This window comes from Chenopodium quinoa, unplaced genomic scaffold, assembly GCF_001683475.1.
Source record: "Chenopodium quinoa cultivar QQ74 unplaced genomic scaffold, ASM168347v1, whole genome shotgun sequence".
Classification (NCBI taxonomy): Eukaryota; Viridiplantae; Streptophyta; class Magnoliopsida; order Caryophyllales; family Amaranthaceae; genus Chenopodium; species Chenopodium quinoa.
The window spans coordinates 12,525-30,554 of record NW_018742651.1 but is presented as its reverse complement, the minus strand read 5'-3'; the positions used below and the strand labels follow the sequence as shown (position 1 = coordinate 30,554).

Below are 18,030 nucleotides of genomic sequence, written 5' to 3'. Positions count from 1 at the left end.
TAGCCATATTCGAAGTTGCCTTCGCCCTAGACGTGAAAGGTTTAATTTCTGAGGGTTTGGTCCCAAATCTCTCTTTCAATTATTTAATTTAATTGTTTTGTTCATTATTTTCCTTGAAGTTACTAACGTGTGTATTTTGTTATTAGAAAGAGGTACGAGGCATCCAAGTAAGTACTTTAATGGTTTTTATTGATATTATTATATAGAAATCATGCTTAGGTTATTATGATTCCTAGTATCATGTTAGGATGTTTTCCTTAATTTGATGTTTAGGGTGACAACAATAAATTCCTAGTATCATGTCTAGGGTAACTTTAATATCAAGTATGATTAAAAGTATGATGCCTTTATGTTCTTCCTAATATTTTTTATTGTTAGTATCATGTAAGGGTTAAAGTTTTGATCTTTATTGTTTAGTGACATGCTAGGGTTTGTTATTAATCTTGTTAGTATCATGTCTAGGATCTTGCTGTTATTATGCTTTAACATGATTATTATGATTATGATTATTATAATTATTATTATGATGATTATTGTTTGATTATTATTATGATTATTTTTATGATTATAATTGTTATAATTATTGTTTTGATTATTATTGTGTTGCTTGATATCTTATTGTTATTGCTTGATCACACCTTTTTATGTATGTTTAAAGGGAATTTGTACTTGTAATCACGCTTAATAAGATAATTAATAATCTTGTTAGGGTTAATATGATTATAATTCAAGTGATCGCCAATAATAGTTTTATTTGTGCATTAAATTCAACCTACATAAATAAACAGGTTTAGGGTTAATCCTATTGATTGTATGTTAATCAGAATGCACACATAAATACGATCAGAATAAAGTAGAGGCCTATTATTAGGGCAGGTTCAATCTCTTTTAGGTTGGATTTGTACCTTCATCCCCGAACCCTTATTTGGTACAAGACCTTATGGAGTTGACGATCTCTTGGATCGTTAAGGGGTGTAACCTTCACCCTATGAACGGTTTACAAGTTCCTAAAACTTGTTGGCGACTCTTTTGCTCTATCTTCTTCCCTTTTGGACGCCACCGTACTTTAGTGTATGATCACAGTGGGGTTCAAGCATGGGGGTTAACGCTTGAAATTATTCCCTACAATATCCAATAGCCCTGCAGTGTGCCCCTATACTTGCCCCGCTTCCGCTGAGCCACCGCCGACACAACACGACAAGGAACAAAGTCAGACAACCTCGATTGCGTTAAAGGTGAAGACCTCGTCAAGTCAACACATACATCAAATCCTCTATCCCAGGAATAAAGCAACACATCTGCTGGTCGAAGAGCCCCATCGTTCCCTCCAGTCAACCCAACGTTAACCTCCTTTCGAGCAGAAATCCCAGACCGAAAACAAATACTTCCTCCGTTTTCTTTTAGATGCAACACACCCTTTAGCGCGGTAATTAAGAAAAGGTGGGGTTTACATGATATAATAAACTTTAAAATAAGATGAGTGGTTGTTAGGAGTGTAATTTAGTGGGCCATGTGCTTTAAATAAGGGAAATAGTATAGTTTTTCCCTATAGTAACTTTCCTTTTATAGTGTGTTGCAAATATTGTGACATTTCCTTTTTAGGAAAGTGTTGCAAGTAAAAGAAAACGGAGGAAGTATCAACAAGGGTGTCACGAACAACGTTGTGCCGATTATTATTATTATTATTATTATTATTATTATTATTATTATTATTATTATTATTATTATTATTATTATTATTATTATTATTAAGTGCATATACCATTGATTTGGGTGAGTGAAAAAATAAAAAAATGTGTACCATATTTAACATATCTTAATAGTAGAAAGATAAAAGACAACGGTTTACTTATATTTATTTCACTAAAATTTTAAAATAAAATGATTTAATGAGTAATAATGATTTTACTTATAAATTTGTCTTTAAAATATATTTTTAACCCTCAAATTTATAATAATATACAAAGTACTACTTGAAAACAACCTCTCTTTTTTTATTCTTAAATTGTATGGAAAGATTTGAAAAATAATTCAACTCAATGAACTAACAATCAATACCCACATAAAATGTTTCTACACATTGTGATTCAAATATCAAATGTTTATAAAAATACATTGTTATTAATTGTTATTATTATTATTTATTTTTTTGAAAGAATTGTTATAATTATTAGAAATTATTAATTAATATTATTATTAAATATTAATTTATAATAGTTTGAATTATTAAATATTATTATGGTTAATAAATATTAATTATTATTAATATTAATAATTATTAAAATTATTTTTAATATTAATAGTTATTATAATTATTCAAAAAAATAAATTATTTTCATCGATAAATATTAATTATTATTTGAAAATAGAGCAAAGCAGAGCATATTTCTTTTGAGCAGAGTAAAGCAGATTTGATTTGAGCAGAGGGGGCTCAGCAAAGCAGAGCAGCTCTAAAGAACGGGGCCTTACCCTTGTCATCCACCGTCAATTCTCACGCAACTCTACCTCCACCATGATCTCTAATTGCATTAATTTTTTTTTTAAGAAAAAAACCTATCTTATAATTTTTAATATGAATATTAATTAGTTTATTATGTACTAAACTATGGGCTTTTTTGACGGTTGGCTTTTTCTATAACTTTTGGCTTTTAGACGTGGTGAAACAATTAAAATATATGTTTGGTTATTTGGCTTTTTTGTTGGCTAAAAAGCCAGCTTTTCTGCCAAAAGCTAGTAAGATTAGCCTTTTATGTTGTTTGTTGGTTTTTTATACCTGCACATACAATTCTATCCCAACAGCCAACTTCATCAAACTTGTTTATTTAAGAACCAACAGTAAAATAATCAGCTTAACAAACAAATACAAATGACTAGTTAGAATAATCGATTAACCCTAGGAGAACAACCAGCAGGCAACAACTAATTTCCAAATAAGTCCATAATGTCTTGTCTTAACAAAGGTAGGTGAGTAAAATATTACTAAATGGGCCCTGTTGTTTTGACCTTTTGGGCAAGTAGAGCAAATAAACCAATTCCCAAGGTGAGCAGAGCAAAACAAATCAAAACATATTTCAGCACAGCAGAATGACCTATAACATCAATTGGTCTTGGCTGCACTCTAATGCAGCTATCTTGGCTGCAACGACACGCGGCCCAATTCGCACGGCCCAAACCAAATTTCTTCAACAGCCCGCCCAAACAACATGACTCCCTATAAAATATGAACATTTAGTAAAAAAAAATATGAACATTTAGTAAAAAAATTAAGAACACCTAAAAAACAATGAACATTTAATAAAAAAATATGAACACGTAAATAAAAATGAACATTCATTAATAATAACATGAACACTTAGTACTATATACTAAAAATTGAACATGTAAAAAAAAAAATTATCATTTAGTGTATTAAAAATGAACTTGATTATTATATAATTATAAAATTGATGGACAAGTCCTTAAAAATGAACATTTAGTAAACAAAATTATGAACATGTAAAAAAAAGAACAATTAGTAATAAAAAATGAGCACGTTAAAAAAATATTTGATAACAAAAAGTAAGCACGTCAAAAAAAAAAAAAAAAAAAGAATATGTAGTATATTAAATATGACCATTTATCATACAATAATTGAATAGTTGAACCATTCCATATAAAATGAACATTTCATAAAAATATATGAACACTAAATAAATTATTTTGAACATTCAATATATTAAAAATGAACATGATTTCCATATATTCCATATACGTTCATATTCATTGATAAAATAATTGTTAAAATATGTTCATTTTTATGTATTAAATGTTCATTTTTAGTGTACTAAATATTCATTTGGTACTGAATGTTCAATTTTACAATACTAAGTATTCATTTTTTTTCCCAAAAAACAAATAACAGCAACTCAAAAAATAAAATAAAAACCTTAATAAAAAAGAGATTCATAACAAATGCAGCAACTCAATAATTCATCACGAAAATCAAATTCATCGCTATTATCAGTAACTCATCAATTAAATCAATATTTATAACAAATTCAAAAATTCAATTGAGGATAGTCTAATTCATCAAATTTATCAAAAAAAATCAATTGAAATCTATCCCGTAAAAATTCACAAAATCAATTTTAATTTTAACCAAAATACAATCTAATTAAACTAATTAATTAGAAATCAACAACATAAAAACTAACCTCCATTGATGGTCTCTTCAAGAATAACAATCAAACCCAAAATAATGTAACAAACAGAGGAAGAGAAAGTGTCAAATGGAGAAAAAAGAGGAAAAAGAAAATGAAAGAGGAGAGAGGAAATGAAAGAGAAGAATGTATCATAAAAAAAAAAAAGGGAAGAAAAACTAAGAAAAAGGAAAGAAGAAAATTGCAGGAAGAACATAAAGAAAGAAGGAAGATGAAGGTACGTACTACGTAGCATGCGTTTTATTAATAACAAAATGCGTTTTGTGGGTGTTGCAGCTATCTTAGCTGCATTAGAATGCAGCCAAAAATTTGTACTATAACATCTAAAAAAAATAAAGCCCAATTCGTTTAATATCGACACAAACACGACCCATTAGACCGCCTTTATCGGTGAACTCAAGCAAAAAAAGAACACAAGTACAACTATACAAGACTATACAAATACTAGTGGGGAAGATTATCTCCTTGGGTCGCAAGTCGCACCTTTAGACCGACCAGGGAATGAGCTTCGCAGTGACAACTCCGCCATTGCCACTCCATTTCAACTCCTCTTCCAATTCTTCGGTAACACCAATTTCTCTCTCTTCATTTTCTCTACATCTTCTTCTCTCGAATGTTTGAAATGCTTACAACCCAATTGACAGATTTCAGGTGGTCAAATCTTACCTTTAAACCCGACAATTCCAACCTATAAATGGCGCCTTCTCATTGCTTATGATGGCACCAATTATGCTGGTTAGTAAATTTCATTTGCTCTTAATTATCTCTTTGATTGATTAATTACAGGTTTATGGTATTTCATTATAGGTAAATTATATGATTATTTTTCTTTATAGGTTTTATTTGTGTTTTGGTATGCCAATTATGCCATTTTAATTACTATGTAAAGTCAGCAAATTGATTGATAATTAGGGAATATAAAAGAGGGGGAAAATGAGTGTATTTGTAAAAACTACAGGTATATATTTTCCTTGATTAGACGGTTAGACCTCCTGTTCACGTTTAATTTCAATTCAGTTTAGTTCAGCTGAGCTCTAATCAGTTCAGTTCAGTTCAATTCAGCTCCTAATTTCCCTCTCTCGTAAAATATTCATTTTAGCTCAGCTCAATTCAGCTTCAATCACTTCAGTTCAGCTCAAATCTGTTCAGCTCAGTAAAGTAAAGTAAATGTAAACAGACCCTAACCATGATTAAACGCGATCAACCCTAATTAAAATTGATTAGTACTGAAACTTGTATTTTTCGAAGGTGAATAGACTGCACCTATTAAGGAATATTATAGTGGTGGTTCGTTTTTAACTTATGGCTAAAGAACATATCCTGTTATTATTTTTAATTAATTAATGTGGGCGGACTTGGAAACCGGTGGAGGGTTTTGCTCAAATGAATAAAAACTCTCATACTTTGCTGGAAAATTAGAAAAGGGTAGATAATTGCATAATTGTGGAACATGATGGATATAATTAGGAAAAAAAAAATAACAGTTGTTTTTCATAAAACTCTCTTAAGCACCATTGGAGGGTTGTGATGTTCCGTTGTAAGTGGATCAATATGTTAATAGAAAGACTAGTCTGTTTTGGTTCCTATTTTTTGACTCTTTCGAAATTCATTTGATATCTTCATTGGAATTTGAGTAGAATTGTATAACGAACCAATTATTATAGTTATTTTGACTCATTAGGAGGAACCTCTTTACCTTGATGCATCTTAACATTAATTTTCATTGTGGAATTTCTTCCCTGAAAAGTTCAACTAATTGAATCACTTAACTTAGTTGCACAATAGATGTAGAGATTGATCATGGTGGGAAGTGTTCGTTCTTGTGCAATTGTATTTTTACTGAAGTATGAAGATAACAAACTGTAGTGACTAATGATTGAACTCACAAATTTAATACTTTTGCTTGGGTTTGGTAATTGCATTGTGAAATTATTTTATTCTTTGTGTTTCGCTGCAACCGTCCAACTTGATCCAGATTGTGATTTAGAACGTTCCTAGTTGGTGCAACTCAGTAGTATAAATGAAGGTTTACACTTCTTATATCTCTCTCGAATTGATAATTTAGAAAACACAAGTTTATAGATGAAGCTTAAACAAGCAGTAAAGGATTTTTGTAATCGCTATGTCAATTTAAATGTTGTTTCTTTAGAAATGGCTTATAAAGGGTTTATTTTAACTTTTACCTTGAAAATACTTTGTACTTAATTTGTAATTGGTAAATAATATACATTGTGTTGTATTAGGGTGGCAATATCAAGCATCACCACCAACAGTACAGTGTGCCATAGAAAAGGCTTTGATCAGAATCACAAATTTAGATCGAAAGGATTTAAATGTAGTAGGTGCAGGCAGGACTGATACAGGAGTGCATGCTTGGGGCCAGGTCTGATTTTCACTCTCTCATTCCTAAAGAGATTAAAAAGACGGCCTAAGTTGAATGGCAGCTTACATTTGATAGAAAGTTTCAGGTTGCACATTTTGTCACACCTTTCAACTATGATTCATTGGATGAAGTTCATGCAGCATTAAATGGTCTTCTCCCATCTGACATACGTGTGAGGGAGCTAAGCCCTGCATCGACATTGTTCCATGCCCGTTTTTCTGCAAAGGGAAAGATTTATCGTTACAGCATTTATAATGGTGCTGTCATGGATCCATTTGCTCGTACTTGTGCATATCATAGCTTATATAAGCTTAATGTTGCTGTCATGGCAGAAGCTGCAAAGTATTTTATTGGAAAGCATGACTTCACAGCCTTTGCTAATGCAATTCGTAATGACCGAGTACGGGATCCTGTCAAGACTATATCCCGATTTGATGTCACTGAAAGGGTAATTGTCAAAATTGTCCTAAGTAGACTGTTGTATTTGATTTTTAAGTCTATTAAATGTCTTGGTATGTATATTGAAGGTTTTTGAAGTTTACTCCATAAGACATTTTGTTGGTTTACAGGGACCTCTTGTGGAGCTAGAAGTTGAAGGCTCAGGTTTCTTGTATAGACAAATTCGAAACATGGTATGATAAGCTCTTAACTGTCATTTTTTTAACTCTTCGTTCGTTGATGATCTTATAGGGTTGTTAGAGAACTTTAAATTTGTCAATATGTCCTTTTGAATGATTGCCCAAGGATGATAGCTGCACAAAATGATGTAGACCCACCCTTGTTTATGAGGGTTGATGAATCCATCTTAGAAATAAGCAAAGAAGTTCCAATCTCAAGGGCATTTTATACATGCCTGACTTACATACTAGTGTTGAGGGCTCTCCTGCCTAAATAGGGAGTATCATTTCGCAGAGAACCCCCCAAAGATCGGATTCTTGTTCATCTCGGCGATAGGATTATCATCCCTCCATTGTTCATCCCTCCATTTTTTATTAGACATTTGTATTTTCTAAAGGAGCTGTAGTAATATATAAATTATTGACCTACTTGCGTTCTTTATTGAAGGTTGCGTTGTTGCTTCAAATTGGAAGGGAGGCGATTCCACCTGATATAATCCTTGATATCTTGGAAACAAGAGATCGTAAAGAATTGGCTAAATATGCCTTATCTGCACCACCTCACGGGCTTAGTCTAATATCAGTTAATTATAATGAAGAGCATCTGCAGCTTCCATCAAATTGCCCTCCAGTTAGTTTAGGTAGGCGTAGTACTGTAAGCAAATGTAAACTTCCTTATTATTAACACATTTTATGCAACAACTGAATAGGTTCAAGAATAGCCTGGTACTTGTTCATTCCATTGCTACATGGCAGATTTTTTTTTTTTTTTGATAAAGCTACATGGCAGATTTGAGCAATGAGCTTCTAGAATAAAAGCAAGGCTGTTAATTTCAATCTAGTCTTGATGCATGTGGAGATATACGGTGTAGATAAGATGGGGTAAAAATAATTATGCTGATCGATTTTTGCTCATCTGTTCCTCCCTACCGGACCTCCTGTTACTCAGCCTGTCAATCATTTTGCATTTTCAACTACTTTACTCTCCGGCAAAAATCCTTGGAGGCTTGAAAGGGGGTCATGTGGGAGCGAGGAGGGGAAAGGGTTGTGCAATTGTCAGAGGTCATTCAAAGCCATCCCTACGGTTGATGGAAAACTCCAGAAGCATTTCATTTGCACATCCCTAACACATCCAACTATCCAAGTAGAATTTGAAGCTTTCAACTTTGCTGTAACGCTTAATATTCGTCTATTTTTCCATCTTGAATCGAAGTAATCTTTATTAAATTATCACTAAAGCTTCTCTAGATATCAAACCATCTTCAAACTATACAATAAACAAAAATGCTCTCCGGAAATTTGAATATTAGATCTGGAAACCAATGCAGTTATGCTCTAACCAAACCTAGATCAGATCGATATAAGATGTCCAAAACCTGAACTGGATCGATTTTAGACTTTTTTTTAAATATTTTTAGTTTTATATACAAAGCATGATACTTCATATTGTGAATAGAAACTTACCATTAAAAAATGAAAAATAAAAAACTAAATAGAATAGAAAACCAATTTTAGAGGCTTTACAAAATTTTATACAACCTCTATTACATATTATTTAAAACGATTAGACATTTTTCCTCTCTACTTTATGTCAAATCGTTGCAAATATTATGTAACGGAGGTAGTACTAAAACATAATATGGTCCAAGACCGATTTTTGATGGGTTTTGGTCCAGACCAGAGACCATAAAATTAATTACTTATTTCTACTTGGAGACCGGATCAGTTCTCTTTGATAATTGGTCTGGACCAGTATATTTTTCTGATCCAGACCAATTTTTGAATATCAATCACACTGTTCATGTCATTCTTGAAACTATGAATTCCTGACCAATCACCCAAAAAAAAATCCCATAAGAAAGCTCAACTTGCGTTTCATTCCAAAACTGTAAAGTCGATACAATAGGGAGTTCAAGATGTCTAACAGACGAGGAAGACCTATATCTCAAACAACCGAAGCTCCACCATGAATTCCTTTTGCTTTGGTGCATACCAAGCAACGGCCTTTGCAGAGCCAAGTAAATATAAAGCATATTCGATTGCAATTACAGGATTGTCCAAATTTACCTTCCATCCCTCGTTCTTTAAATTTACAGAAAGTTCTGAATCAACTCTTAAGCTGAAGGGTCCTACAATCTGCAAAGCAAGAAACACAGGTATTCAATCAGTACAGTAAGTGTGAACTGAGAGAGTGCATATTCCACAGTTGTAGGATCAAAGTTAATATTGGAATTGGTACTTAACAAAGAAAAGCTGCTACAATAATGGTCGCCTAGCTGACTAGAACTATAATATGCTTGAATTCTTTGATACACACTAGCTTAAGCTATTTCAGCTTTAGAGACTGAAAGAGTAACTTAAATACTACGTATGTTAGCAAAATACATTTGAGAGGTCTGTGACTAAAACTAAATCAGCATTGTAACAGAATTAGCACAAAACATCTCTGTAACAAATTGCACACCTGTTGCTGAAGAGATAGTGTGGCATTTGGACAGGCCGCCTGTACTGCTTCAAGGGATGGCCGTTCAGACTTGTAAAGGTTTTGGGCCAAACATGTCGCAGCTGAAAAGAACTTGGAACCTGAAGGAAAATTTAACCGGCCATGGATCTGTGTAAGATCAAAAGCCTTCTTTTGGAAGTTTCCATACTGGGCTGAGAATGCTAAAGATGCAAACAAGTCTGCAAGGACTGCAGATCTCCCCATAGATGCATAAAGGTCAAAGCGCTTATAATCCTTTGGCTGATCATCTAATGGTGATCTTTGTGAGTTATCTCCAACCAATGCAGTTGCGACAACACCTGAAGGAAAGAGCAGATGGACACATAAAACAATAAATCCAAAAACTAAGATGAACTACCATGCAAGTTTTCATAGATCAAGGTCTCAATATATATTTATAATCTATCACATCTGATGAGCAGATTATTCGCTTCAGACGATATTAAAGGAAGCATAAAGTTAAAGGCTATGACTTACCAATAAGACCTGCGCCAGAGATATGGGGACCTGATAGAAAAAAATCATAGGGCTGAACATATTTTAGCTTCTTTGCCTCACTTCTCCAGAAGTCTATATTCTTCTTGAAGGAAAAGGCACTTTTAAGATAGAGACCAGGAAGTAAATTGGCAGGAACTTCAGTGGACTCGTTCCCTTCAACTGGCTTCGCTAAACCTGATATATGCTGCAAACACAAGTGGTAGCTAGCACCAGAGTCAGAAGTGACAGAAGCCAGATCAGCTGCCAATGTAACTGGTACTTCCCAGTATTCTCCATACTTGTCAATATAAAGTCCAGGCCAAACTCCCTCCATTGTCAAATCAAGATGAGGAAACTGTAAAATCAATATACATAGCATATATTAGTATTCAGTAGGAAACTTATAAGTATGATTCAAGCCAAGAATAATACTAGTATAAATTTTCTCATATTCTATGAGGGCGCCCCGGTTTCTCAACTTGATAAACCTGGGACGTTTATCAAGGGTTATAACCGTCATTTCCCATTGTTAGTCATGGGTAGTATTGTACGTTTACATGAACTGTGAAGATTGTCCTTTAACTGCCGTTAGCCTTACAAATTTACGGTGTTAGTTGGGGTCTTCTTCTTATGACACTCGCCATTAACAAAACCAACAACTGCAACCATCGACGACATCAATCGGTGCTAGGAGATGGTCGCTACTTGTTCTTAGATGGAGATGGGCAGCATGATTGTGCCAACGAACCACCAATTTCTTTCTATCTCCTCCTTCACATGGCCATATTCAACTATTTCTGGCGGCTTCGCCGCCGAAATTAATGAAAAACCTAAGAAAAGAGAGAGTAATAAAGGGCATTGTTAACCCAAAGGGTGGTTTTCATCATCGTCCTCCATTGATGTCCTTCCCTTAAACTGTGATCGAGAAGATACAAGAAGAATAAGGAGTAGTTTAAGAGTTACTGCAATAATGACTATCAAACTCCGTCAATAATTGTCAAGTAACACTCTCAAGTTACTTAACAATAGCCAGCTGGACCACCAACAAAAGTAATATTTGTTTATTCTGATTTTGCAAGTCCCAAGACATTTAATTACATCCCATGCCATTTGATAAACGTCCTAAGTTGTGAACTGAACTGAACTGAATTGAATTTCAACGGAAGAGAACAGGCCCTTAGTCTCTGATAAAGGGTGAGCTATCATGTAAAACTCCATTTGAATATGGGATATTTCTACTAAATATATATGATACCATAAAGTACAAAAATTTCTATAAGTAACCCATGCTTCCATATTCCATATTTAACACCCAGAACTCACAAATAGAACACATTGGTAATTTGACATCACATATTTAGGTTACCAGAATATTTACTGACCAAAATTTTCTTTGACAAAATTTTGGATATATTCTGAAAGATTCCAGAATGATCTCAAATACTGTCTTCCTCCCTTAATGTTTCTCCTTAATAGGCATGTCTAAAAACTAATTCACATATTTACTTCTTAAAAACCTATGATGGTTCAAAAATGTACATAAAAGGTCTCAAGATAATTTTGCTTCTAAAATAATGTGAAATACATGAATTATCATTACATATTTTTTGCCAATGCAAGACTAATTTCCCGTTGTGGCAATCTACCAGTCTACCACTATATGAGTTAAAGGTAATATCTTAGTGATTTACAATGTATTATCCTTAAATTTAAGATCTCCCCTCCACCCACCCCCCGGGATTGAATAGCAACTGACAGAACAGGTAAAAATATAGAAGCTCAAAGATTGAACTTAATCTTTTCAACGCCCTAAAAAAATTGAACCGTACTTCTGACCAGGTCCACCATCCTTCCTTTTTCTCTGTTGGCTCTATTCACTTCCATGCCTCTTTTTCTTTCACATCAAACCACAAAGAAAATGAAGGAAGAAAGGACATAGAAGGGGCAGGCTGCAGGTACTGAAAACTCAGCCTCATTGTCTACATACAGAAATTTGCAAAAAGAATCGACAGCCACTGAAGATGAGTGGCCAGAGAAAAACAGAAGAAACTTGGAATATCTGGAGTCTGGAGAGTGCCAGCTTGCTTAGAGATTTAAATTCCTGAAGACAATCAAATAAGTATTGAATACAAAGAGGGGTAAAAGGCTGAAGACTTAATCATATTTGGGGTAGAAGTTTGCAATTATTGCAGAGAGAGAGAGATCCGATATCAAGATTTTTTATTGCCTTTACTTGATTTCAAAAATTTTGCAGCTTTGCCAGATTTCACTTTTCTTCACAACAAAACTCTTAAGATTTTGCATGAAACCTAATTAGAAGGTTAAGCCTTTTTTATTGAGATTCTAATTGCATTGATACAGATAAAGAGCATAAAATAAGCAGGACATAGATCTCCTCTCCCTCTCCTGAAAAGTTCTTTCTCATTGTTCTTGTAAGAAGTCCCCCAAAGTATAACATGAAGGGAAATCAAAAGATTTCAGAGATGATAGACCATATTCCATATGCCAAACAAATAAGACAATAAGGAATGGAAAATAGCTTCAAACATTATTAGAAGGCCAACATACTTGCCTTATGATTAAAAACTGCCTTTTTCCGAGCAGTTTTCCTGTCGCCTCTTGCTTCATAAGAAAAGTGCAGTTTATCTTCAGGTGTTACAAGGAACTCTGAACAAACACCATATGCATACAACGATTTCTCAGATAAGTGCCTTCCGATGGTTTGCAGCCAGGATGATTCTGAGCGCTCCTCTAACTTTGCCTTTCTGACGGAAGACACAAACTGTTGCAAGTTGAACTGACCCAACAAAGTGGTAAACCTGCGTATCTTTGACATATGTATCAATTAGATTGCAGAGCTGAGCTTACTCTGCAAACAAGCCAATTACTAAGCAGCTTCTATGCCATAAAACACAGGTTGTTTTAAGCATGTGTAATTCCTTCGGATTCTGAAAGCTATGCACTTAATCTTATAATAGACTCTAACTAAATCTGTCCATATATTGGTTTATTTTTCACACAAATGGGGAAGTTTCAAGAGTCAAGACCTCAAACCAAATTGAAGTTTAAGATATGCTCTGAATTAATAGATCAAAGAGCTTCACAGACTAGAATTTGAAATGCCACAGCGGCAAACTAGCTTAGAATATTATTCAATTCCTAGGAATCGGGCCTGAAAAAAGCCTTTTACTTCAAAAGTTGATGAAACACAATGCATGTATAAACATTTCAAGATCATTTACAACTAGCATTTTAGTACTGTATATGCACTACTGTTGACTCAATATATCTTATACTTCCACAAGCTAAATTGTTTTGGCTGGTTGCTGGCAAGTTGCAACAGGACCCTAGAATGAAGGACAAACTACTCTCAGGATACAGAAAGAACCCAAATTGCAAAACATGGCATCAGGCTTTTGGAACGCATGATTGAGAAAGATTCATTAGAAGAAAGAAAATAAGTTGACCTACAGCTCAAACATGATGGCACTACTCTGAGAAAGCTAGTACAGAACACAAAAGAAAGCAAGAATTTTTCTTATGGTTACATCTTGAAGTGCAGGTATAAATATTACTCGGAATATGCTAAGATATTATGAGACACAGACTACAAAAATGAAATGAGATAAATATATGAGAATTGTACGGCCAGTCGGTGTGGTACTAGCCTTTAACAAATGCACACTTACAGCAGGCATTACTATCCTTTGCTAGTTAATGTGATTATTTTCATTTCCAACTGAAGCACAAGTGCACAACTAATACAACTGTATTTGATGTTACTTTAACTCATCAAAGGTCATGCAAACGTATATTATTCTTGGTATTTGGAACTTTGGTAGGATAAAGGAACCAAATTAGGACAACCACTTCCACCTCATACCCAAAAAAGAAAAAAAAAAAAAAAAAAAAAAAACATTAAATGATCTGTAGATGGCAAAGCAGTGATAGGAAGACAGCAGGTTACACCAAAACAATTGACCAAATTCAGAGCTATATAAAGTATACATAAGCATTGTACTTACATGTTAAATCAAATTCTCTAGATATTCCACTGTTCTATACTAGGAAAACTAGAAATGTAATAGTTCAAATGTATTCCACAGGTGCTCAGCCCTACTCTTCCAACTATTCTCCCTTCATAAGTAAACACTGGATCAGACCATCACACGAGGATCTACGAACAACTCTTCTCCACTGACATCAATAGCTTTGCCACCATTTTCTCTCCTTTCCTTTCTAATATCTAATACTCCTCCACACAATGTACATTGCTCATAAAAATTATTAGTTCAACAATTTTCTTGGGGATGTTGGGGCTTGTTTCGAACTCGATTAAAACCATCTACATTACCCTATATAACTCCCTTGCTAACCAACATTACCCACAGCTAAAAGGGGCAAAAGAATAGGAATCACATAAAAATACAATAATTAAGAAATGCAACTTCATGCTCATTACAATTTCATATAGAAGTTAAAATCCAACAACATAGCCATTTAAATACAAAATCAACAATAAAAATCACAAAATTCATATACAAAATAAAAATAATCCCAATTAAAACCCAATTAACAAAAACTCCATAATTCTTGTTCTCAACATAATCATTCAAAATACCCAAAATTTCCCATAAATTAAGAACAATAACAAAATAATAAAAAGTGGGTAGAAACCAAAATTACCAGTCATTGCCAGAAGGAATAGTGAGAGCACGTTGAATAGAGAAACCATTGCCGGCGGAAAAAGAAGGAACAACGAGAGCAGCCATGAATTTCTGAAAGAAATCGATCTGTTTGGGCCTGGAAAGCCGGGTACCCCTTGAAAGGCCCAATGGAAGTGGGCCATCATTGGGTAAGGGTCGGGCCACACCATCCATTGTAATGGGTGTTGATACATCCAATTCCCAGAATTCTCCTCCTTCCATTACCCATCTTAATCTGTTCATTTTTTCCTGTGGATTTTGATAATAGCAGGAGAGAGAAAGAGAGAAGAAGAAGAAGAGTTTAAAGAGATGAAGGCATTTGTGGAGTGGTAAAGAAGAAGAGAGTGAAATTCAAAGGAACAGGGGAAGAGAGTGATGCTAGTTACTTGTGCAGTTGAGCTTGCTCGATTCTATTGTAGCCAATCTAGCCATCCGTCAATATTTTGTTTTAAGGGATAGAGTTGATAAAATCGACTCCACTTAAAATGTCTAATTCAATACTCTCTCGTAACAACGTGTTTTGTGAGCGGCTGACCACATCATGTGACCGCTTATAAAAGAACATAGTAATCTTTATACTTCCTCTGCGTTTTTTTAACTGTTACAGTTTGACCGGCACATAGTTTTAGACAATTTAATTGACTTAAATAAAATAAGAGGTGAGTATGGTAGTTGGAGTATTAAACAATTGTAAAAGAAAAACAGTGGGGTTAATAGTTTATTGAAAAGTAATGAATATGAGAGGATAGAGATAATAAAAAAAATAGTAGTAAATTTGGGTAGGGACCATGAAAGGAGAGAGATATAATATTTTAATATAGTTTTTTGCCAAAAAGGAAGTGTAACACTTAAAAAACATGACCGGAAATGGGAAGTTTAACACTTAAAAAACACGGAGGAAGTAGTTAAGTTTTCCCTATAAGGATGTAATACTTATCGAATAACCCTTAAAACACTGACAAAGTTGTTGGAGTTGTTATACTTGTAATGCAAATTGGAGTGTTATTAAGTGAGTATTGTTAGTCTTAGTGATGTTGTGTGCAAGGAGCTAGCAAGAGCAATGTAGCACCCAAGGCAAGTGAGTTGTGCAATGTCGAGCTAGCAAGAGAGCTAGAGCTCGCAAGGCAAAAGAGTTGCGGCAAGGCCGAGCTATAGCTCGCGTGTGAGCGAGCAATAGCTCGGATGCTCGCATTTGCGGCAGGGACTAGCGAGAGCGAGCTTTGCACGGAACTGTGGAAGGCTATTATTGGCTTTGTTATTTCTTCTCCTATAAATACTACTCCCTCCGTCCTAATAAATAAGATTTTGGACATTTTATTTAATATCAAAAAACCATAATTAAATAAGATTGAAACAATTGATAAACATAATTCTACAAGTTAATGTATTGCTTATGTGACATGTTTTCTCAAAACATACACAACTCAAATTACATAACTTGCTACAATCCAAGAATCTTAGTATGACTCTCATACCTTGGTCATGGAAGGGGTTTAGTAAGTAGAGTTCATGAGACATTCTCATAAACATGAATTTTGCAATTTCTAAATTTTACAATCATATTCATCTCCATTCACTAAGGATTTTCCTTCGTCCTTATACAAGGAACTTAGGAATTTCTAATTTGTATTCCAACGTAACATTGAATTTCGATTGAAATCTATCATCACTTGTTTTTAAAACGCGTGAATCAAATAGTCGAGTATAGGCCATGACATTCATGATGCATCCTTTGCATATTTCTTGAGGATCATCACTCAAAACCTTAATTTCATCAACCTTTCTCAAAGCATTGAATCATTAAGCAACATGTCATGTTACATGGGATTGAAACTCCTTTCAATATAATGTTGAACCTTATAAGAATCTTATCAATATAAGCTTCTTAACCAAACTCAAACATCCTTCGAGACCTATCTCTATAGATCTTGAATCCCAAATGTACTCATCATCCTCTTCAAGGTTTTTCATACAAAATGCACTACCCACCACTTGACTCTTCAAGCAATGAATAATTTGCTCTTTATACTAGACCAAGAAGACTTCATAGCTCCCACTAAAAATCTTGTACACACAAGACCTTTTCTTCATTTTACGAGAACCTCAAACGATTTGATTAACTCACAAAATTAAGAACATTAACTCCATGATGCTAACTTCAATTCATTAAGAATATTTTATGCATCTATAGGATTATTGTTTTTCAAAACCATTCTGATTGTATCGTATACAAATCTTCTTTCATGAACAATTTCAAGAAAGTGTTTTGAAATCCATCTACCGAATCTCATAATATAAGGTAGTAATCACTAATATATGTCTAATAGATCTTTGCTAGATGACTAATGTAAGGTTTCATCGTAGTCATAGTCAAACTATGAATTTGTTGAACCTTTAACAAGTCTTTGCTTTATTTAGAAAACATTTTCTTTCTTGTCTGCTTTGCTTATAATGGGTCTCACCCAATTAGGCAAATTTATCAAGTGTCATACACTTGCTTACAGACTAAGAATCTATTTCATATTTCCTGGTTTTTAAACCACTTGAAGTTATAACTTGTCAAATCATCTTTGTTACTTGCATAATCATCATGTTCCAAAATAAATATTTCAGAACTCTTAGTCAATATGAAATCATATTTCTTTGGCTAAGTTTTACATATGCTAGTCATCATTGTGGGGTTTTATGCAACAATTGAAACTCATACAACAACTTTGTTTAGTTTCAATGAGAAACGACAATAGAGGATGTGCATTTAGAATATACTACCTTAGACACATGGTTATTATTCCCATTACACTTAATGAGACCACGCGTTGTCATTTGTAACATGATGTGAATCATGCTCATATTGTTGCTTTTATTCAATTATTTCTCAAATTTCTTCAAGATTTTCGAAATCACTTTTCTTGAACTCTTTCAAGGCTCTCAAACTTTTCGAGATTCTTATACTCCCACTTGCCTTTTGAGGAGGCAAATTTAGCATAGAGTGAACCAATCATGGTTTGAACCACGTTTGTTTGTTGCTTTTCTCGAACTCTTTCGAGATTTATACTACTCCCACTTGACCTTTTGGAACAACTTCCATAAGGGCAACTACTTGAGCAACAAACATTTTGTGCTAAGTATGATTTGTGTAGTAGTA

The 18,030-nt window shown here is 33.8% G+C and overlaps 2 protein-coding genes across 2 annotated transcripts; one reads left to right on the top strand and one right to left on the bottom strand.

The window, feature by feature from the left end:
- The first annotated feature begins 4,372 nt into the window (after positions 1–4,372).
- On the top strand, positions 4,373–8,124 carry LOC110722036 (tRNA pseudouridine synthase A 1-like). The gene is made up of 6 exons (XM_021901260.1): positions 4,373–4,763; positions 4,844–4,934; positions 6,443–6,582; positions 6,668–7,030; positions 7,152–7,214; positions 7,648–8,124. Exons 1-6 carry the CDS (start codon positions 4,701–4,703, stop codon positions 7,882–7,884), a joined length of 957 nt encoding a protein of 318 aa, XP_021756952.1. The 5' UTR covers positions 4,373–4,700; the 3' UTR covers positions 7,885–8,124.
- Positions 8,125–8,613: 489 nt separating this feature from the next.
- On the bottom strand, positions 8,614–15,360 carry LOC110722035 (protein TRIGALACTOSYLDIACYLGLYCEROL 4, chloroplastic-like). The gene is made up of 5 exons (XM_021901259.1): positions 14,866–15,360; positions 12,752–12,998; positions 10,180–10,534; positions 9,664–10,001; positions 8,614–9,335 (listed from the first exon to the last, which is right to left on the bottom strand). Exons 1-5 carry the CDS (start codon positions 15,126–15,128, stop codon positions 9,138–9,140), a joined length of 1,401 nt encoding a protein of 466 aa, XP_021756951.1. The 5' UTR covers positions 15,129–15,360; the 3' UTR covers positions 8,614–9,137.
- Positions 15,361–18,030: the final 2,670 nt, after the last annotated feature.